Source organism: Desmodus rotundus, chromosome 1 (assembly GCF_022682495.2).
Source record: "Desmodus rotundus isolate HL8 chromosome 1, HLdesRot8A.1, whole genome shotgun sequence".
Classification (NCBI taxonomy): Eukaryota; Metazoa; Chordata; class Mammalia; order Chiroptera; family Phyllostomidae; genus Desmodus; species Desmodus rotundus.
This window is the reverse complement of record NC_071387.1, coordinates 34,919,526-34,942,640: the sequence shown is the minus strand read 5'-3', so window position 1 is coordinate 34,942,640 and position 23,115 is coordinate 34,919,526. Positions and strand designations below refer to the sequence as shown.

Genomic DNA, 23,115 nt, shown 5'->3' with positions numbered 1-23,115 from the left:
AGTGGGGATGGCTGGGGTGGGGGGAGTGGAGGGGGTGAAATGGAGAAGACAATACTTGAACAATCAAAAAATAAAGTAAATAAATTTTTTAAAAAAGAAATATTCAGAAGACCCCAGAACTGATGGAACCAGATGCCTCCAGAGGTGGAGGTTAGTGTGAGGCTAAAAACAGGGCGTGTTTAAGAAGCACCAGGACTTGACATCTCCCTAATTCCATGTGGTTGTTAACTGAGTTTCTTCAATCCCTGTAGAACATTGGAAAGAGGAAAGGAGAGAACATCTGGCAAGGAGGGACTAGCGTGAGGTGGGGAAGGGATATTAGAACACATGAGAAATGGGAGTATCTTAAGAAAAAGAGAGATTAAATGAAAATGTTATAATGGATGTTGCAATTCTCCCTTCCCCACCTCCCAGCCTTCTTCTTCCATTCCAATGGCTGTTTAGCTAACATAGTTTTGGAGGATAGCTGCTAAATTGCACAGGTCTGGGGGAGAATTTCAGACTCATGGTTTGTGTAAATGACACCGGTGAAGCTGTGCAGTGCCCAGCTTTCACAGCCATACATGAAAGCTCTCAATCAGAAGGGCTTTCCCTGAGAAACTGAACCAGCCCAAGACACAAGCACCAAACTTATGATGTCATAGATTTGTCAACTGGATGGTTCAGCTAAGTCTCCTAAGAGTGAAGGCAACATTTAACAAGCCCATACTAGGGACACAGAGCCTTAGATCTACTCTTTGAAACCCCAGGCTTCAATATGAACTTCAAGCCAAAAATCACTGGACTGATGAAGTCTCTAACATGAAAAATAGAGACTGAAATGATTAGAAAAAAACTTAGAGGAAATAAAGTCTGCAAGGAGAAATGAAAATATCTTTAATGTTATCCGAGATAACAGAAGATAATGCAAATGTGGAAAATAAATGATATTTTATTATGGTAAGGAACATCTATGGAACAAAAAAAGACCTTTTGGAAATTAAAAAAATGGGCTAGTAAAAATGAAAACTTGATAGAAAGTTTAGGAGATAAAGCTGAAAAATTCTCCCAGTAAACAAAGGAAAAATAATTTTTAATTTTAAAATCTGTTGAAAATATTTTTAAAATTAAGGGACCAGTTCAAGAAATCTGACATATGAATAATAATATTTTTAGAAGTTGATAACAAAGGGAAAGGAGGGGGATGCAATAAAATACAATTTAAGAAAATTCTCAAGAACTAAAAGATGTGATTTTCACATTTAAAGGGTCCACTTAATGCCCAGCAAAGTGATGGAAATAAATAAAATAGATTTATACTTCAGGACATCATCATGAAATTTCAGAACTTTAGGATCCTATCTGACTATTAACCAATAAAGTTTAAAATACATAAAGATAAAAATACATACATAGGCGACCCCCCAAAATTTTGAACAAAAATAACCTTCAATCAAGGAGGAATTTTAAAAAGATGAAATCAAGAAATCAATGGAAATAGGAAACTGTTATAAACAAAACCTATAGAAGGAAACTTTATCATCTCAAATGTCCTTGCTATTAAATACAAACCATGAAAATTAAAGGAACTAACTACTCATCTTATGAAATTAGGAAAAGACTACTAAAAGAGTCTCAGAAGGCTCAGAAGGACAAAAAATTAAAAGCTGGTTTGGGGGCAAAAATACAAATGAAAAAAACTGTATGAGCTAGATAAACTTTTGCAAGCCTAATAAAGTGAAAAATTGACAAGATTAGTAATCACAAAGGAGAAATAACCACAAATATGAGATTTTTAAAAATCCTGAGTGGAAAAATACTTATATGTCTGAGCATTCTACAACAATTTTTATTCATGTGAAATATATTCATAATCTATTTTGAAGTTAAAAATAGAATATAAAACAATATGTACGGTGAGGACCCACTTTTAATAAAACAAGAGTGTATGTGTATATTCATGGAAAAATAAATAAAGGTCTTGAACATACTTAAGCAAAGGTCTTCTTTCAGCCTAGAAATATAGGTAACATTTATATTTTCGCTTATAAGTACGGGTAATTTTTTACATTGGTTTTATAACAAATATTCATAAAAGATATTGAGGTAAAATATAATAAACATTAAAAATAACTTATGTAACTGAACAGTAACTATATAGTGCAATATTTAAGGGAAGACAATTTTAAATTTCCCAATTTACTTTGCAGTTTCCATACCAATTTGTTTTTTTTAATTTATTATTATTACTATTATTATTTAGATAGAGAGGTAGAGAGAGAGAAGGAGAGGGAGAGAAACATCAATGTGAGAGAGAAACATCGATTGGTTGCCTCTTTTATGTGCCCCAGCTGAGGACCAGACCCACAACCCAGGCATATGACCCTGACAGGGAATCGAACCAGCAACCTTTCGCTTTGCAGGATAATGCCCAACCAACTTAGCCACATGGGTCAGGGCCCAACATGTTTTATTTTGCAGCAACATATTCTTTGCAATGCTTCACGTTACTTCTATTGCTGGAACCATGGTAATATAGTATAGGAAAGATCATTTTCTCCTTCAATGAGATAAAGCCTTTAGGGACAAACATTTGGCTATTAATTTCTTTCTTAAAGAAAACTTTTAGAGAGTTCCGGCCAAGATGGAGGCGTAAGTAGAAACCCTTTGCTTCCTCATACAACCAAAAGGAGGATAATAACCAATCTAAAATCAATAAATATGTAGAAGCGCCAGAAAATCAAACAGCATGGGACTCCAACAACGAAGGAATTAGAGAAAAAAATCAACCAGAATAACCAGACCGGTAAGGCCATGGACCACGTGGGCTGGGCCAGCTCAGAAAAACCACATTGAGGCATTGGACCAGGTGGGCAGGGCTGGCTGAAGGTGAAGCTGAGACTCAGAGCTCACTGTGGACTATGGTGAGGGTTGCCACAGTGGGAGAAACTCCCAGTCTCCCACGAGAGTCCATTGGAAAGTGCGCTAGAGCCAAGAAGGTGAGCTGCACTGTTCCCTCTCTGGCCCCTCCCCAACAGGTGGCGCTGCAGCGCAGCAGCAAAGAGGGTTGCCCCACCCAGGTGAATACCTAAGGCCCCGCCCCTTGACAATTTATCAGGTGCGCCAAGACAAAGAAATATGGCCCAAATGAAAGAACAGAGCAAAACTTCAAAAAGAGAGCTAAGCGATGAGGAGATAGCCAACCTATCTGGTGGAGAATTTAAAGCCCTGGTCATCAAAATGCTCACAGATCTGATTGAGCTTGGTCAAAAAATGAAAAACCAAATGAAAGATACCCAAAATGAAATAAAGCAAAATATTCAGGGAACCAAAAGTGATGGGAAGGAAACCAGGACTCAAAGCAATGATTTGGAACAAAAGGAAAAAATAAACATCCAACTGGAACAGAATGAAGAAACAAGAATTCAAAAAAGTGAAGAGAGACTTACAAACCTCTGGGACAACCTGAAACATTCCAATGTCCAAATTATAGGAGTGCCAGAAGGAGAAGAACACCAGCAAGAAATTGAAAACTTATTTGAACAAATAACGAAGGAAAACTTCCCCCATCTGGTGAAGGAAATAGACTTCCAGGAAGCCCAGGAAGCCTAGAGTCCCAAAGAAGTTGGACCCAAAGAGGAACACACCAAGGCACATCATAATTACCTTACTCAAGATGAAAGATAAGGAATATTAAAAGCAGCAAGAGGAAAGTTACCTACAAAGGAGTGCCCATTAGACTATCAGCTGATTCCTCAAAAGAAACCTTGCAGGCAAGAAGGGGCTGGAAAGAAGTATTTGAAATCACGAAAGGCAAGGACCTACATACAAGTTTACTCTGTCTAGCAAAGCTATCATTTAGAATGGAAGGGCAGATAAAGTGCTTCCCAGATAAGGTCAAGTTAAAGGAGTTCATCATCACCAAGCCTTTATTGTATGAAATGTTAAAGGGACTTATCTAAGAAAAGAAAAATAAAAAATATGAACAGTAAAATGACAACGAGCTCACAACTATCAACAAATGAACCTAAAAGAAGAGAAAAACAATGAAAACAAAAACTAAGCAAACAACTAGAACAGGAACAGAATCAGAGAAATGGACATCACACGGAGGGATTTCAGTGGGGCGGGGGAAGGAAGGAATGGGGGGAAAGGTACAGGGAAGAAGAAGCATAATTAGTAGGCATAAAATAGTCGGGGAGAGATTAAAAATGGTGCAGGAAACAGAGGACTCAAAAAACTTATCTGTACAACCCATGGACATGAACTAAGGGGGAGGGGAATGCTGGAGGGTTGGGGGAGCAGGGCAGAGGGAGGATAAAGGGAGGAAAATTGGGAAAACTTAATAGCATAATCAATAAAAAATACTTTTAAAAAAAGGTAAAAAAAGAAAACTTTTACTATGGAAAAATTAAACACATACAAAAGTGTAATAGTATAATGAACTCATATTCATCACCATCTCTTACAATTATCAACAAATCTTATTCCCTCTAGCCATTTATCCTCAGCCCCAGAGGATGATTTTGAAGCAAATACTAAGCATCGTATCTTTTCATTTATAAATATTTCAGCATGGATCTCATAAAAAATAAAGATTGTTGCTTTTTAAAAGGTTACTACAATATTATACTACCAAACAATTTCATTTCTTAACATCAAATATCCAGTCAGTGTTTAAATTTGCTCAATAGTTTCAAATTGTTTATACTGTATTGTAATTAGGATCTAAAGTTTATCTTATTCATAAGCTTGTTTTTCAGTATTTCTTTATCCTTCATTTTCTTTTCCAACTCATTAATTTCATATTTTATCTGCAGTTGGTTGATATGTTCGCTATGCTCACTTCCCTTTTGACAGAAGTTTAAGAGTTTCAATATTGCCCTGGCCGTGTTGCTCAGTGGTGGAGTGCTGGCCTGAGAATCAGAGGGTCGCTGGTACGATTCCCAGTCTAGGGCACATTCCTGGGTTGCAGGCCTCAATAAGGGGCACGAAACAGCCAACCACACACTGATGTTCCTCTCTTTCTCTCTCCCTTCTGCTCTCTAAAATAAAAATAAATAAATAAAATATTTTAAGAAAAGTTTCAATATCTGTGCATTAGACAATTCATTAATGGAATATAAGAAATCTACATACATAGTTAATCTATTTTTAGTAAAAAAGAATTCATTTGATAGGTGCAGGAAACTGATTAAAAATCATTTTTATTGGAATTTTGAAAAGATATTAAAAAGAAAACAATGTTATGAATTATGTTATGTGCATGTGTTGTTATTAAAGGGATATCTGGGAGCTGATATCTTAGATTCGGTGAATCACTCTCCTTTATTTTCTTCTGATTCAGTCTTTACTCTCAGTCTTTCACTGGGTCTTCTTCCTCTACCTGATATCTAAATGTTGGGGCTCCTCAAGACTCAATTTTGAGTCTACTTTCCCCTTGATACCATCTTCTTAGGAGACCTCAGAGTCCATGGTTCCAAATGACATCTTTGTTGATAAACTTGACTAAAAAATACTTTCAGGTAACAAATGCAAATAAAACAAAACAACCAAAAAACAAAGTAAGAAGATAAATGATACATTGACTTTAAAAGTGCAACTTAAATCACAAACAGTTAATACACAGAGATTCTTCAAAGTTAAAAAGAAAATAAACCATAAGCCTATAAAAATGGGCTAGACATAAGAGCAGACATACCAGGCAAAATATGCAAATTATCCTTTAAAAAATGTTCTACCTCACTCATAACAGAGTGAGAATAAGATAAGAAGAGAATGCAAATTAGAACTACACTGAGATATCATTTAATAGTTTGGCAAACTTCCAAAACTTCAACCACGTTATTGACAAGGCTGTGGAAAAGTAAGCACTCTCACATGTTGCTGGTGGAAATATGAAAAAGAAACAAACCTAATATAGGCGATTTTGGCAATAGTGAAATTGTATTTGCGTGTATGCTTAGACAAAATTACATATACATATATGCCCACATTCTGCTGAGAAAAATTTAGCCCTAAGATCACAAGCAAAAGTATGAAAAGGTGTATGTATGTAAGTATTTATGATAGTGTCATTTATAATGGTAAAACCCTGAAAACAATCTAAATGTCCCCCAATAGAGAATAGGTTGAATAAGTTATGGTACATTCACTCAGTGAAGTCAGGTAACTAACTTTTTAAACAGTCAATCCAAAACACAGCCATATAAGGAAAAGAAAGATTACTTTCACATAAAATTATGAAAAATAGATGTTTCTTGAAATTATATGTTCTGTATTTAATTTTCTGTTCCTTAAATGCACTTATTTAAATAAAACAATAGAACTACTTAACAGTATCCATCAGTAGTAATGAATAGTAGGAACAACTAATTAAAAACGTGTGTGAGCCCTGACCAGTGTGACTCAATTGGTTGGATGTAGTCCTGCAGATCGAAAGGTCCATGGTTTGATTTTTGCTCAGGGCGCATGCCTGGGTTTTGGGCGTAGTACCTGGTCAGGACATGTATGAGAGGCAACCAGTTGATGTTTCTCTCTCACATTGATGTTTCTTTCCTCTCTGTCTCTCTTCTCCTCTAAAAATAAAAAAAAATAAAATCGTTAAACAATACATATGTGAGAAGACTATATTTATAATGTTGTTACATTATAAACATTATAGAGAAGATAGTTATACATTATTCCCTAGTTCAGAAGTTTAACTTTTTAATAACTTTATGGGATTATTGAGTATTCTTAAGGGGCATAAAAGTAAGATTTTTAAAAAAGAGAATTTAAATACAATTGAACTAACTAAACTGATATTGCCTATACTTAATAAAAAATAACATCATGTTTCTTTCTGTTACATGATACAGTAGGGTATTTTTATTTTTTCTATTTCCCTTTCTGAAAGCATTTCTCTGAATTGCCTGCAGCCTTTAGGGACACCCTTAATTTCCTGTATGCAGTGGTAAAACTAAATACAGTCAGATTATAAAAGCAGCTCTGCTTCTTATTTATACACATGACAGAATCAGATCTTTATTTATTTCTTAAAATTTTTATTGTTCTTTTCCCATGCCATTTAGTCCCCTTATTCACCCTTCCATATCCTAGAATCACCGCACTGTTGTCCATGTCCATGAGTCCTTTTTTCTTTTTGCTCAATCCCCCTAACTTTCCCACCCACTTTAGCTATCATCCTGCTCTCCATCTATGAGTCTGTTTCCATTTTTGCTTGTTCAGTTTGTTCATTAGATTCCACATATGCGTGAAATTATATGGTACTTGTCTTTCTCAGACTGGCTTGTTTCACTTAGCATAACATTCTCCAGGTCCATCCATACTGTCACAAAGGGTAAAACTTTTTTCTTTTTTATAGCTGAGTAGTATTTCATTGCATAAATGGCCCATAGTTGTTTTATCCATTCATCTATTGATGGGCACTTGGTCCGCTTACATATCTTGACAATTGTAAACAATGCTGCAGTGAGCACAGGGGTGCTTATGTTCTTTTTAATTAGTGTTTTGGCTTCCTTTAGACACATTCCCAGAGGTGGGATAGCTTGGTCCACAGGCAGATCCATTTTTAATTTTTTGACATATCTGCTTTCCAGTGGCTACACCAATGTGCATTCCCACCAACAGTGCAAGAGTTCCTTCCCCTTTCTCCACAACCTCACTAGCACTTTTTGTTTGTTGATTTATTGATGATAGCCATTCTGACAGGTATGAGATATATTTCATTGTGGTTTTAATTTGCATTTCTCTGATGATTAGTGACATTGAGCATCCTTGCATATGTCTATTGGCCACCTGTTGTCCTCTTTAGAGAAGTGTCTATCCAGGTCCTTTGCCCATTTTGTAACTGGTGTTGAGTTTTGTAAGTTCTTTATAAATTTTGGATATTAACCCCTTATCAGATGTATTGACAAATATGTTCTCCCATTCTGTGGGTTGTCTTTTTATTTTGTTGATGTTTTCCTTTGCTGAGCAAAAACTTACTAGTTTGATGTAATCCAATTTTTAAAATTTTTTCTTTAGCAGCTCTGCTTTTATCTAACCCTTGTTATATTTGTTCCTGGCATGAGTTAATATGATGACATCAAACTAAATTTCCTCTCAACAAGTATTAAGCATGGAATACTTAGGATTATATAAGTCAAGATTTAGACTAATAGGAATTAGTTTCCAGCTCTCCAAAAATGCCCATCAACTCTGTAACGATGGATTTTTTTAGGTGGACCAACTATTCGTTAATCAGCTCCTTTGCATTTATTCATTCATCATGTGGCGTATCTAATGTCTGCAATGCCCATCATTCTTCAACACTATGAAGCATATAGGATGAGGATAAATTAAATAAGTTAACCTCTTTTTCTCAGAAAAAAATGTTTTTTACAGAAGAGAGGTAATTGGAACTAGTAAAATAAGTTTGTACTTCAAATACATTATAATTTTAGTGAAGAAATTAATAAAATCTTATTTCACTTGACTACTTTGCTCTGGTAATTTCTTTCTCTCCAAAAATTGGTGGGAGTTTTTTTCTGTACCCCTTTTTGTCACAACCTACACATAATACTGAATAACTTAAATGCAATCAGTTCATTCATTTCTAGACTTCTTGTGGCCTCTGTAAAGATTACCAAATAGTTTTGGAGAAAGAATATAAAACTCTGTTTTATTGTGATTCTTCTCCACATTCTCACCCTCAGTGTATAATATTCAGTGAGTTCCTATTACATCACATGGCAAACACTGCCCTAAATGCTGCGGATACGAGTTTAATCAAAACAGGCAAAGTTCCTGCCCTTAGGGAAACATATTATCCTGTAAGAGATAAAGATATGGTTTTTATTTTTCTTTAAATCAACTTTTTTGAAGTTTGGCTTACAAACAATAAAATGCACATTGTGTTTATCAATTCAATGAATTTCTACACATATATCCACCCACATAACTAATGACCACCATAATCAAGATACAGAGCATTGCCATCACCGCAGATCACGTAGCCGGACTCAGGTCCATCCTTTCTTCACCCTCCTCTCCCGCTCTCCCCCCGCCACCCCCCTCTGCAGTCACTGACGTTCTCTACCACTGTGGTTCGGACTTGACTTTTTATAGTTTCAAATAAATGGAATCATACTCTTTTGCTCATAGTCTGACTTCCTTTGCTCAACATTATTTTGAGATGCGTGTTTTTACATGTCAAGTAGTTCATCTCTGTTTGTTGATAATTACTATTAATTTAATCGTATGGCCATGCCCCGAGTTCTTTATGCATTTACCATTCAAAGAACATTTGGGTTGTTTCCAGTTTTTGATCACTACAAATAAAGCTATGAAAGTTAATGTACAAACACATATTTTCATTCCCAAGTAAACAGGAGTGGAATTGCTGGATCATGTAAGTGTATAATAAACTTTACAGTAAACGATAAACTTTACCTAAGTAGTTTTAACCATTTTGCATCAGCATCAGCAACATGAGAGGTCCAGTTGATCCACATCCTAATCGACATTTGGCATCCTCTTAAATTTTAATGGGTATGTAGTGGTAAAGATGTGTTTCTTACTAGTCTACTTATGTTACCCCACTTTAAAACTGATTATTTTATTAATATATTTTTTACTCTAAAACATGTACGAGTTTGAAAGAAAATGGCTGGCTTGACCCTGAAGATATTTTGTTTCTATTTTCCCTCACGAAACCCCCCAGCACTCTCCTGAAAACTTAAATCTGGGGTCAGGAAGCACTAGCTCGGCAGAAGCTGGGCTACAAGCTGGGCTCTTCATTTAAAACCGCAACGGTTAGGGTATAGTGGAATATCCTTGAACCTTCACGTCACCTTTCTAAAGAATTTCCCAGGGCTCCGCGCGGGCTGAGCGGACTCGGCGACCCTAGGCTCCGCCCCTTACCGGGACAAGCCCACCACTTCGCGGAGGCCGGAGAGGAAAGGTATCTTCCGGTCTCGCAATTGGCTCTACTCCCGCGAGAAGAAAAGAAGGCCGCAGTCAACCGAATGGTGGCGTCGGCGAGGAAAGGGGTGTGGCCGCAGATCACGTTGTCCCTAGGAGTGTGGGAGAGGGGGCGGGGCCGCGCGCAATGGGCGTACGCATGCGCTCAAGCAGCCGGTTGGGCTGAGCACCGAGGGTAGGGGGCGGTGGCGGCTGCGACGGCGGCAGAAGAGGAGGCTTCGTGATTTCCGCGATCTGGGCGGTGCGTGGCCGCGCGGGTGGCCGTTGGAGTAGTAGGTGCGGTTTGCCTGTGAAGTGCCATTGAGACTTCCTGTCTCCCTTGTCTGAGCGCTTCAGTCCCTGCTTGTGTGGCAAACCCTGGGGACAGCAGGTCACCCTGCGGCCCCGGCCCTCCCGCCGCATTTCAGGTAGGAGCTTCGGATTCCCAGGTGCCCGTTACCCACCGAGGCCTCAGCCTTGATCGGTGTTACCGAGGCAGAGACCAGGTAGCAGGCGTGCCCGCCCTCTCGCGCGACAATGGCTCTGTCCTTGCTTTCGCGCCCTGTGGGGCCGGGCCGAGCTGACCTGTAGGGGGGGGGGCGGGTTCCCGCCTCAGGTGCGGCTCCGATGTGGGCCTAGAGGGTGGGACCCCACCTTGTGCTCCCGCACGCCACGCAGCTCGGCGAAGCAGTGTCGGGGTGCTGTCTGCCAGGTAGGGGTTGGCCCAGCAAACTCCTGGCGGGGGAGGAACCACCTTGACTTGAAATGTTGCGAGAGGGGATCCTGCAGAACGCCTTGGTCACTTACGGCCTGTGTTGAAAGTTGGAAGCTCTGGAGTTGGTTCGGTTTGGGCCAGGGGTAGGATGAATGAATGGTGTGTGATTTTTCTCCTTAAATAGCGAGAGGGCAAACTCTTTATGAGCTCTGGTAGGTGGCTGGCTCTTAGTAAATGAGCAGCAGTAGTGTTAGTTATTGTGAGATTTAATTGTATTAAGGTATGTTTTTCCAATACCAGCCTCAAACTCGGAAGAGCTCTGCTTTAACAGTTTAGTAATATTTTCATCCAATTCTTAAATACATGTGGTTGCAAATATGCTGGCCCTGAAAGCTACATCCTCTCTTTTGAACTAGTATTAATTTTGTAGGCATAATGGTTATGAAAGCTTCTGTAGAAGACGATGATTCGGGATGGGAGCTCAGTATACCAGAAAAGATGGAAAAAAGCAATGCAAACTGGGTGGACATAACTCAAGATTTTGAAGAAGCTTGTCGAGGTGAGTTTGAATTTTTGGATTAGAAGTTCAGAATCTGGGAAAAGGTAAAATAAAATCTTGATTGTGATTTCTGCATTGTCTTAATAAATCAAATCAATAGGTAAATGTGGTTTATTTAAGTTCGTTAACCACATTTATTCATTCTCTATCCTCTACTTTTAACTTTCATTAAATACTGATGCTGAGGCAATTTTTTCTATTAAAATTTTATAACTTTTTAAGTAAAGGTTAGAGAATATGTAGCAATAATTTTGAACTGTGGAAACAGGGATTATGTGGACCTAAAGATGGTAGGTAGTATTATTGTCTGTTTGAAGTTTGGAAATGATCAGATTGTATCATTCCTGCCTAAGATCCTCCAGTGGCTTCCTGTTGCATTTAGAATAAATTCCAACTTCTTCCCCAGGGCCTTTACGATCTGGTGCCTACCTACCACTTAGACTTCTTTTTTTTAATCCTTACTCAAGGACATTCTTACTGATTTTAGAGAGGGGGGCAGGGAAGGAGAAAGAAAGCGAGAGACACGCTGACTGACTGGCTGGCTGCCTCTTGTAAGTGCCCTTACAGGGGGTGGAACTGCAACCCAGGCATGCGCCCTGACCTGGGATCTAACCTACAGTCTTTTGGTCTGCTGGGTGATGCTTCAACCAACTGAGCCACACTAGACAGGGTTTGACTTCATTTTTGTACCACTGCCCCACTGAGCTCATTGTGTTAGTTGTAAGTCCTGCTTATTTCATTAAACACTCCAAGGTGGTCCCCCTTCCTTTGCATGTTTTGTTTTCTATATCTTAAATTACTTTGCCTTCAGGTCTTCCTGACCACTTAAATGTTACCTCTCCAGTGAGGACTTGTCAAAACCACCCATCTAAGCAAATTCACCCCTTCTTTCTCTTCTGTCCAACTCCAGCTCATTTGAATCACCCTGTTTTATTCACTTCATAGCACTTACCTAATGTTAGAAACCATCATTTTCAGTTATTGTTTATTGTCAGCTTCACCCACTGGCATATAATCTCTGTGAGTGTAGAGATCTTGTCAGTATCCCTAGCACACAGAACATTTCCTGGCATATAGTAAGTTTGATCAGTGTTTGGGCATAAATGATTGGAGAAATGAGCGTGTTTGTTGTTTGAGGGGAAAGAGCCTTACCAAGGTGGGAGATTTAAGATACCAGAAAGTAACAATGATAGGATGAAAGCTTGAACGTTGAGAGGTTTGGATCAGAGGTTTGGTAGAGAAATTAACTTGGGGCAGAGAAGAGCAGGGACATACTGAGACAGGAGGAAGTAAGGTTGGGATGGTGAAGATACAGGTATGTTTCTAAGTGGATGGAGAGTAATGGTGGAGGGATTCACACCTTGATGGCTTCTGTATTAGTGAACAAGAAGGTTAGGTCTTTGGTGATGGTGAGGTGGTGTGTGTTTAGAAGAGTGCTCTTAAAGAGAGGAATGAAGACTTGGAGCTTCTGCAGGTGGAAAGGTAGGCATTTGAATTACAAGCAGAATGATAAATCATGCGCTTACCCTTTGACTTTTAAAATGCATGTCCAGTTAAAGTATGCCTAAGAGAGATAGTGGAAAGAGCATTAGACTGGGAGTTGAGTGACTGCCCATGTATGTCTACCTAAGGGAAAGAGAAAGAATGTTAAGTTACAGTGTAGTTTTTGTGCCTGCAGATCTTAGGCTGTTCGGTGGATCGGGCCTATCATCTTGCGCTGATTTTAAATGAACTGTATTAGAGAGCTGTCACTATTAACCTAAAAGGGAAAGGTTTTATGAAGTGCGGATGGCTTAAGTTGGACCTTAAAGGAGTGATTGAGTTGCTCTAAGTGAATGTAAGGGAATTATTCTAGACTGACATGAACCATTAGAGCCAGATGAAGCTTTTATGTTTGAGGAACAGTGAATAATTCTGCTTCTTCATGAAAGGAGCTTAGAGTAGGAGATATGGGGTAATCCTGCTTTCCTGTGGTCTGAGAGGAGGTGGCATGTCATTTTGTTGCCAGCATTAAACCATCCTATTAACTCTTCCATGATTAGCTCTTGTACTCTCTCAAGTGGCACAAATGTGAAGTACACATCTCGAAACTAAAACGTTGACATATAATTAATCTTCCTTTGCATGTAGATTAGGACTAAAGGCTGTTGGCAGGTCTTGAGCTGTGGTATTAATAATTTGTTTTCCCCTTTTGAAATAATCAGATTTATTGCCTGGATTATAGTTTAGACTTCTGTTCTAGCAACTTTCTGAAAACTAAATTTAAAACAGACATCATTACATCCTTTTTCTTTAACTATTGCAGTGTTTTCTCATGTTTGGTAACAGTATGATGGCTAGACTTTGGCTAGTCTAGCCTATTTGGCTAGATTTTGGTGGATTTTTTTTCCTTTTTGTACAGTAAAATTATCTGCATATGGATGGCAATGTTTACCATGTACATTTCTACTTACTCTTTTAGTGACTCTTCAAAATCCTTTGGATCAGATTCTGACTTTCATCATTTATTTTCTATTAGGCAAATGGCAGGCATTCCCTCCACATTTCCTATAACTGACCTCGAGGCTCTTGTTTTTTTCTTTCTAAATTACTTTGAATGTATGGTGCCATCACTCTTGTTTTGCCTGGTATGTAATAATCAAAAGAACAACTCTGAGCTTTGTTTCTCTAGGAAATCTTGCCTAAAATAGTCTCTGTTCTTCATATTCCATTTGGTTGTCTATATTTAGGTGCTTTCTGAATTACAAACCCACAGCTTAGAAATTTCACTTACACATAAATAATCATGAAATACATACTGATCCTTCTTCTTCTGCCTGCCAGATTCCCTTCTTCCACATGCTCTCTGGATAGCCAACAGCCTCTCCTAGGATGCTGTCTACGACCCGTGGTTGGCTGTCATTACTTCCATTCTTGTTAAGCTCTGGTCTTGGAGGATATGGAACCATCTTTCATGCCATTTTCTTATCTCTTTGATGGCTGAGTTCATTCTTCCTTAGTCAATCTTTATGAGAGGTACCATTGTTTAAGACCCTCTTTTTCCATCCAGTTTCTTCAGCTCTTGCCCAGTACCTTTTATTTCTTTCTTTTCTCTCGTTTAAAATCTAGGTTGCTTAAGCTTTTTCTTTTTCTTCCTTTCTGTTTTGTCTTCTCTCACCCAGAACTTTTATAGGTGCTCAATATGTATTTGTTTTAAGAATAAATGAATATTCTAAGCTATGTTTCTTCAAACCAGAAAAATGTCTGGATCTTGCGCTTCAGAAGTTTGAGAATCATGGCATACATTAAATGCTGTCATTTGCAGTGACTGCTTAGAACCAGCATAATTATGAACAGAAGCTCAGGCACTGAAATTATAGCAGTGCTTGGCTATAATGTTTTCAAGTTAGTCTGGAATATGTTTCTGTAATCTTTTTAAAAGATTATCATTGAACTGATTACATAGCATTTAATAATTACAGAAGAAGTATACTTGTAGATTTTCGATAAAACTTTCATGGACTTTTTTTTTGGTCGCCCATCCCCATCCCTGAACCCAAGTTTGAGAATCATTTTTCAAGGAATTACAGTTGGTTAGGACTTTATTCTAAGAAGAAAACGATGGACATAATTTTTTTAGTGAAAGATCTGGGTAACCTGTAAAGTATTTTTAAAGTGATTTTGGTTGTAGAAATGAAAATTACATTTTCCTCATTTCGTGGAATCAAGAATATTTTCAGTGGTGGGGCATATATTGGGTAGGCAGCTGGTTAATTGTGGATCACTCAGTGGTAACTCTGGGTACACTGTTAACTGTGGATCACTTTAGATCATTGTTTCTCCACCAGTGGTGATCTTGCCCTCAAGGGACATTTGCCAGTGTCTTGAAACAAGTTTGGTTGTCACAGTTGGGGTGGGGTGAGTTGGTACTGATGTCTAGTTAGTATACACCTTAAGGAAGCTGCTAGCCACCCGGTGCACAGCGTAGCACTTCACTTTCAGAGGTAAGTGGTAAATCAGGTTGGTTTTTTACTTTCTCCATTGTTGGATTTATTTTGGGTGGGGGTTGGGGGATTTCTAAGAAACTACTTGTCTTTCTGTTTCCAGGTTTCCCCAATTTTGTTGTATTATTTCCACATTTGTTTTTCTCCCTTTGAGTTTATGCCCTTCTTTTAAAAAAGTAATTCTAGTTGTTTTAATGAGGTTTCAGGAAGGAATTAAAAGTAGTTGCATGTGCTCAGTTGACCACCTTCCCCCAGGAGTTAACTGATCTGTTTAAATATCACTACTATTAGGTTGGCCAAAATAGTCCATTGCATTTTTTATGTAAAATAAAAGACATGTTTCATTTTCACCAATAACTTTATTGATTTGGATATTTTGAGTATGTCAGCTATCTCCCGCTATTGGCTTCTAGTAGGTAGAGGCCAGGGGTGCTGCTAACAGCTTCCAATGCATAAAACAGTCCCACAGCAAAGGATTATTTGGCCAGAATGCTAATAATACTAAGAAACTTCTCAAACCACTTCTGACACATTGGTCAGTCACAGCACTTTCTCCACACACTGCAGAAATCTTTTTTTGTGTATTTCAGTTGCGTTTTTACCTTTCTTGAAATAATAAAGCATAATACGCAAAAAAAATGTTGCAGATTTTCTTCCATCTTCAATATTAAAATGGCTGCACAAAAATTGATCAATATGATAAGTTTTTTTAAATGCAGGCTGACATAACAGCTGTCACAGTACAGTCTAACAAAATGATTTCTAATGAAGTTAAAGACAGCTAAGCACTACTAGAGCCATTTTACAGAAGAAAACATACAGTGGCATTGGATTTCAGTTTTATCATGAATTCAGCAGATCCTAGCTGAGAATGTCGTCATCATTTACAATGTTATATGTAGAAATCTATTCAAAGATCTCTAATACCAGTTTACAGATAATATTCTCATTTATTTTATTTATTTTTTTAGTATATTTTATTGATTATGCTATTACAGTTGTCCCGATTTTTTTTCTCCCCTTTATCCCCCCACTGCCCTACACCACCCCACCCTCCAGCATTCTCCAATCCCCCTCCCCCCTTTAGTTCATGCCCATGGGTTGTATATATAAGTTCTTTGGCTTCTCTATTTCCTATACTATTCTTAACCTCCCCTTGTCTATATTATGCCTACCAAATATGCTTCTTATTCTCTGTATCTTTTTCCCCCATTCTCCCCCTACCCACTGATAACCCTCCATGTGATCTCCATTTCTGTGATTCTGTTCCTGTTCTAGTTGTTTGCTTAGTTTTTGTTTTTCTTTTTAGGTTCAGTTGTTGATAGTTGTGAGTATGTTGTCGTTTTATTGTTCGTAGTATTTGATCTATTTCTTAGATAAGTCCCTTTAACAGTTCATATAGTAAGGGCTTGGTGATGATGAACTCCTTTAAATTGACCTTATCTGGAAAGCACTTTATCTGCCCTTCCATTCTAAATGATAGCTTTGCTAGATAGAGTAATAATCTTGGATATGGGTCCTTGCCTTTCATGACTTCAAATAGTTCTTTCCAGACCCCTTCTTGCCTGCAAAGTTTCTTTTGGGGAATCAGCTGATAGTGTTATGGGAACTCCTTTGTAGGTAACTCTCTCCTCTTGCTGCTTTTAAGATTCCTTATCTTTCATCTTGAGTAACATAATTATGATGTGCCTTGGTGTAATTATGATGTGCCTTGGTGTGTTCTTCCTTGAGTCCAATTTCTTTGGGACTCTCTGTACTTCCTGGAAGTCTGTTTCCTTTGCCAAATTAGGAAAGTTCTCTTTCATTATGTTTTCAAATAAGTGTTCAATTTCTTGCTCTTCTTCTCCTTCTGGCACCCCTATGATTCATATGTTGGAGCATTTAAAGTTGTCCCAGAGGTTCCTAAGCCTCTCCTCATATTTTTGAATTCTTGTTTCTTCATTCTGTTCTGGTTGGATGTTTCTTACTCTTTTTGTTCCATAGCATTGATTTGAGTCCTGGTTTTCTTCCCTTCATTCTTTGTTCCCTGTATATTTTCCTTTATTTCACTTTGTGTAGACTACATTTCTTCCTTCATTTTGTGACCAAGTTCAATCAATTCTGTGAGCATCCTGATTACCAGTGTTTTGAACTCTGCATCAGATAGGTTGTCTATCTCCTCATCGCTTAGCTCTTTTTCTGGAGTTTTGATCTGTTCTTTCATTTGGGCCATATTTCTTTTTCTCTGTGCATCTGTTATGTTGCAAGTGGGCGGAACCTTAGGTATCCTCCAAAGCAGGGCGACCCTCTTTGCTGTGTTGTGGGTCTGTCTTTGGGGGAGGGGTCAGAGGGAACAATGCTGCTCACTTACTCTGCTCTGGCCCCACTTTCCAACGAACTCTGTTGTGTGAGACTAGGATTTTCTCCCCCTGCGGTAACCCCCACAGTATTTTACAGCTAGAGGTTTTGAGTCTTTAGTTTCCAGTCACCCAGCCCTCCTCACCCACGAGGTCCGCCTCCTTGCTGCAGGTCCTGTCTGCCTGCCTGGCTGCTGGTCTCCGCCCCTCCTACTGGTCCGATGAATGTTTAACTCCTTGGTTGTTGGAGTTCCATGAAGTTTGATATTATGGCAGTTCTGATTGTTTATTGTTTTTAAATTGGTTGTTATCTTACTTTTGGTTGTGCAAGGAAGCAAAGTGTTTCTACCTATGCATCCATCTTCAAATTTTCTCATTTAAAAGATGGTAAAATGTGTTTGCATTGTTGCATGTTTTCTGTCCTGGTTTCTTCAGGGGAAAGGTTATGTGCTTCAGGTGCTCAGCATTGCTGCATAGCCAGACTCCAGCCACAAGTTATGATTCATTGTTTATTTCCAAGGCAAATGGAAGTACGTTCTCTCAGTAAGATGTCATCAAATTCTGTAATTGACAAAATTAAGTTAAATTTTCTCTCACAACATTTCTATTTGTGCTTTACAAGGGAGTGAGGATAAAATTAAAAAGTGCTTTATTATCGAGGTTATCCAAGAATTTTTGTACCTAATTTCCTTTGCTCTGAGTGGTTTAAGCTATATACTATTTCATCTCCTTAAGGCTTTAACTTAAAAGTAGAAGTAACCTAAAAAAAAATCTTTGTGTTAACTTAGGTTAGTGGTTTGGATCTCCAAGACTTTCATTGGGGTATGCTAGGTCAAAACTATTTTCATGGTAATAATAGGACATTAACTTACCTTTTTGGCTCACGTTCTCTTGTTAGCTAGCGTACAGTGGAATTTTTGAGACTGCGTGGTGTGTGATGATGTCATTGCCCTGCCTGCTAATGATAAATGTAAAACATTAGCCTTCTCACTAAATTGTTTGAGAACTGCTGCCCAGTTGGACCAGACCCAAGTTACTTATGCCTGTAGTGCTATAAAAGATCGTGATTCTGTGTCCAGTCACTGGCCCTGCAGTGAGAGTGCTGGTTCGCTGCTTGCGTAGTGAATAAATTTTAAAGTTTACTGCCTGTGGTTTACTAGTGAGTGAACTGATTACTGTAGTTCTGAGGGACCATATGAGAGTCACCTAGTTTAACTTCTCATTTTACCGATGAGGAAACCAAGTCACAGAGTGACCAACTTGCTTCTAGGTCTATGCAGTGTTTTATTTTAAAGTTTGATGAAGCTATTTGGTACCCAAATATACCCTAAGTATATGATAGATTATTATAGCAGTTATTAATTCTTTTGGCCTCAGGACCCCATTATATTCTTTAAAATTTTACTCTTACACTCTTAATTATTGTTTCTGTGTTATGTATGGATATTTACTATATTAGAATTTAAAATGGAGAAATTTAAATATACTTATTAATCCATTTGAAAATGATAATAAACCCATTGCATGTTAACGTAACACTTTTCTAGTGAAAATTCAATGTATTTTCCAAAACAAAAAATAACTAAAAAGAGGGGAGTTTTTTATTTTTGAAAATCTCTAATGTTGGCATAATAGTGGGCACTTGAATTCCATGTTGTCTTCTGTATTTAACTGGTTACCACTGGTTGTTTTGGTTGAAATATATGATGTAAATCTGACCTCACCAAATACATAGTTGAAAGATGGATTACACTTTTTAGGTAATTGTGAATATTCACCTTTGAATAGTCTTTAAATTTGGTAGTTTCTTAAAGATTTATTATGTGGAATCTGAAGCCCTATCAGTGTATTTTTCATGCTCTGTTACATTAAAATCCATTGGTCTGTCTTGAACTTTCAGTGGAACTTTTATCCATTCCTAATTTTGTAACATGTATTGCCATTTGCAAAATACTGGTTCACTGAGTTAAGCAGAACATCTGAATGTTGACTCACTCCATTATACAATATTAAAAAGCACATTTGTTAATATCACCAACAATATCATCAGAAAAGTATAAGTATTGGGAAACTGTCAAGCTCACAGTGGCAAATTAAACATTTTCCAAAATTTTAATTTTTGCTTGAAAGCTCAAATTTTACTATTGGCAACAGATGTCAGGTATTTTTCCTTAGAGCAATAAACTTAATTGCTTCAAGAAATGTCATAGTCTCAAGTCTGAATACTATAGTTTGTTAGTTCTTTCAAGTAAAAATGGTGTTCTGTGATAATTGTGCAAGTACTTTTTCTCGAGATAGCCTGTTACACTAGTATGCACTGAAAGTATTAATATATACTTTCCATTTGTCAAATAGAATATTAAAAAGATGTGTACTTAAAAGATTGAGATTTTAATACACTAAATCAGGGCCAGCACCAGTGTGAACCAAGTAGGGTACCTAGAGTGCAAAATTAAAGACACTACAGAAAGCGAGTATCTTGTTAAATTTTGTACCATGGATGCCTTGCTGCATCTTAGTCCTGCTTCTGAGATTAATAATTTTTACTGTTCCATCAAGGATTTCTTGAGTGCCACCTTTTTTTAAATTTTATTTTTTTAACTGCAAGTACATGGAGTTGAAAAATTCACTCTTTAGCTTCGGGTCACTGTCTTGATTTTGTGCTGAAGCTACAACAATTTCACTCAACATTGCTTTTTTCCTCCCTCTTCACATCATTGCTTTTGCATTATCTGCAAATGTCAGCACAATGAAAAAGAGAATGTTTTAGTATTATTATGAAAATAATTTTAACATCACAGACTTTTGGGTTCCCAGACCATCTTTGAGAACTGCAGTTGTGTTCTTTTACATATTCTTTATTGTAGTAAATTGATACATGCCTCTCATTGGTTTCTCTGTTTTGGTACATGGAACTGTTAAAAATTATTAATTAAACTTCTGATGACCTAAGAGGATTACTGTTATTTAATAGAGGATCAGCTGTGAAGTTCTGAAAACTGCTTGTTTATACCTTCCACAGGATTTGACCATCAATATTTAAGCTACTTAAAATGTCACTGTAGTGGTTCCCACCTTACCTGCTCATTGAAATCACCTGGAGTACTTTAACACTATTGCATAAACCCCACCCCTAGTTGGTTTGGGGTGCTGCTTGGAGTTTGAAATTTTCAAAAGCTCCCCAGATACTACCATGCAGCCATGGTTGAGGACTGCTTTAAAGGAATGAACACCATTTTGATTAGCTGTCTATGCAAGTGTTTTCTGTATTATTTAAATAAAAAGTAATTTTAAAAAATAGTTTTAACACTGTTCCTGGGACAAAAGAGATTACATTGACAACAGCTGATTTGTAAACAACTTCAGAAGTAGTAATCAGTTCCATGAAAAAGTTTATTTCGAGGAAATACTAGTGATTTTTTTTAATGAGGTTGGCAATTCTAATTGGATTACTTTGGCTCTTGATGAAACATTTACTCTTAAAACTTTTGTTTCTGGTTAGTATCTAAATACTCACTGTGTAGAAGGCATTATGGTTGTAATTGAGTAGCAATGTATTACAACTGTATCTTAGAAAAGTAAGTTTAAAGTAATGCAAGCGCATTTTCCAGGTGCTAAAATTTTGTTTCTGTTTTTTTCTGAGCATAAGAAGTTAACTATGGTATTCGAAGGATTTTTCTCTTTGTTTCTTTTAGAATTAAAGTTGGGAGAACTGCTTCATGATAAGCTGTAAGTATTTGTATCCTTTGAAATAGTGTGGTATATTTCCATCAATTTTTTCTCATGTGCAGTAGTGTTCCTTGAAGTCTGAGTACTTTTACATTCAAAGCTTAAACATAAAACTAATTATAAATATACTTTTCACCTTGGTGAACTATTTTGTTGTAGCTGACCCTAGTTGTTATATGAAATGTTTCTACCAGTGAAACTGTGACTTATGGTCCTTTCCTTGAATAATTTTAGTGACAAGTACATGAAAGAATTTTTGTGTTAAAGGTTATTTAATTGAAGTAGAAATGTAAACAAGTTCAAAAGACTTAAATATATAGAATAATGTAGTTATTTAAAGTAGTACAATTTTAGACCATTGTGGGAATCTGGGTAAGCTTACTAGTTCAGAAACAATTTATGGGGTCAATTTTTTTATTTGCAGATTTGGTCTTTTTGAAGCCATGTCTGCCATTGAAATGATGGATCCCAAAATGGATGCTGGCATGATTGGAAACCAAGTTAATCGAAAAGTTCTCAATTTTGAACAAGCTATCAAGGTAGTCACCATTGTGCTTTTTGTGTTTTCTTTTATTGTTTGTTATTCATATTTTTTTAAAGACTGTATCTATTTTTAGACAGAGGGGAAGGGAGGGAGAGTGGGAGAGAAACATCAGTGTGTGGTTGCCTCTGAAACGCCCCCTACTGGGGACCTGGCCCACAACCCAGGCGTGTACCCTGACTGGCAATCGAACTGATGACCATTTGTTCTACAGGCCAGTGCTCAATCCACTGAGCCACACCAGTCAGGACTGTTTGTTATTCATATTTTAAAACATTTTGATTACTGATGGAAATGCAACTTAGCATATTAACTTAAAGTGTACTTTTTTAAAAGTATCTCAAATATATAAATAAGAATTAGTTTTAACCTTTGGTTATGTATCTCTTTTTATTGAAATCTGAAAATTAATTATTTAAGGTCTTCAATAAAAGTTTGCTCTAAATTTGTATGTATTTTTAAAATTAATCTTTGAAAGCATCTGAGTATATATTCAAATACCAGAGTAATTAGCTTAGGGATTAAATTTTACCTATTAGTATATTAAGTAAAATGCTTGTGGCAGTGAATTTGACGCTTACTCATTGAGAATTGATTTAGAAACAACATTCATAGTTGCCACAGTTTAATTTTGCATATTTTATGAAGAAAGATTTGCTGAATAAGTCGATATTTTAAACAAAATTTACAAGTAGTATAGTTAACCAACTTAAGGGAAGTGTTTTTAAAAATGCTTACTTTATTATCTATGAGTTTTGATTCATTAAAATGATTCATATTTATTAATGCTTGAAACTAATTTGAACTGTGCTTTTAAAACACTTGTTGGTTTAGCTTTTTATTTCTTTATAAAGCCTTTTTTATGTTTCAAATGGAAAAGACTTTCATTTTTCTTACTGAAGACCTGCTTTAGATATATTTTTAAGAATACAGAGTTAATTTGGCATCTTAGTTTTTATCAGATGATGAGATAGAGTTTTCCTAGAATTGTTCTTTTTAAATACTTAATTTTTGAAAGATGAAATGTGTGGATTTGATATAGCATTTGCAAAATGCTACTTTATATACTTTATATACATTTTAAAAACCTTCTTTTTATATGTTATATTTCCCCTCCTTTTTAGGATGGTACCATTAAAATTAAAGACCTCACCTTGCCGGAATTGATAGGGATAATGGATACATGTTTTTGCTGTTTGGTAAGAGTTAAAGTAACACTAATAGTTAATTTTAAACCTATTACCTGTATATTTAAATTTTAAAGTATACACACCAATGTTGAGTATGAAATACCTGTAATGCTTGACCTAGTAAAGTATACATAAGTT

At 37.0% G+C, this 23,115-nt stretch overlaps 1 protein-coding gene across 1 annotated transcript in view; it reads left to right on the top strand.

The window, feature by feature from the left end:
• The first annotated feature begins 10,080 nt into the window (after positions 1–10,080).
• Positions 10,081–23,115, top strand: part of NAA35 (N-alpha-acetyltransferase 35, NatC auxiliary subunit) — a 53,537-nt gene continuing 40,502 nt past the window's right edge. Inside the window, exons 1-5 of the mRNA XM_024560094.4 lie at positions 10,081–10,352; positions 11,070–11,198; positions 21,213–21,246; positions 21,671–21,785; positions 22,912–22,986. Of these exons, the coding sequence (XP_024415862.1) occupies positions 11,075–11,198; positions 21,213–21,246; positions 21,671–21,785; positions 22,912–22,986 (348 nt within the window). The 5' untranslated portion in view covers positions 10,081–10,352; positions 11,070–11,074. The remainder of the gene's footprint in view (positions 10,353–11,069; positions 11,199–21,212; positions 21,247–21,670; positions 21,786–22,911; positions 22,987–23,115) is intronic.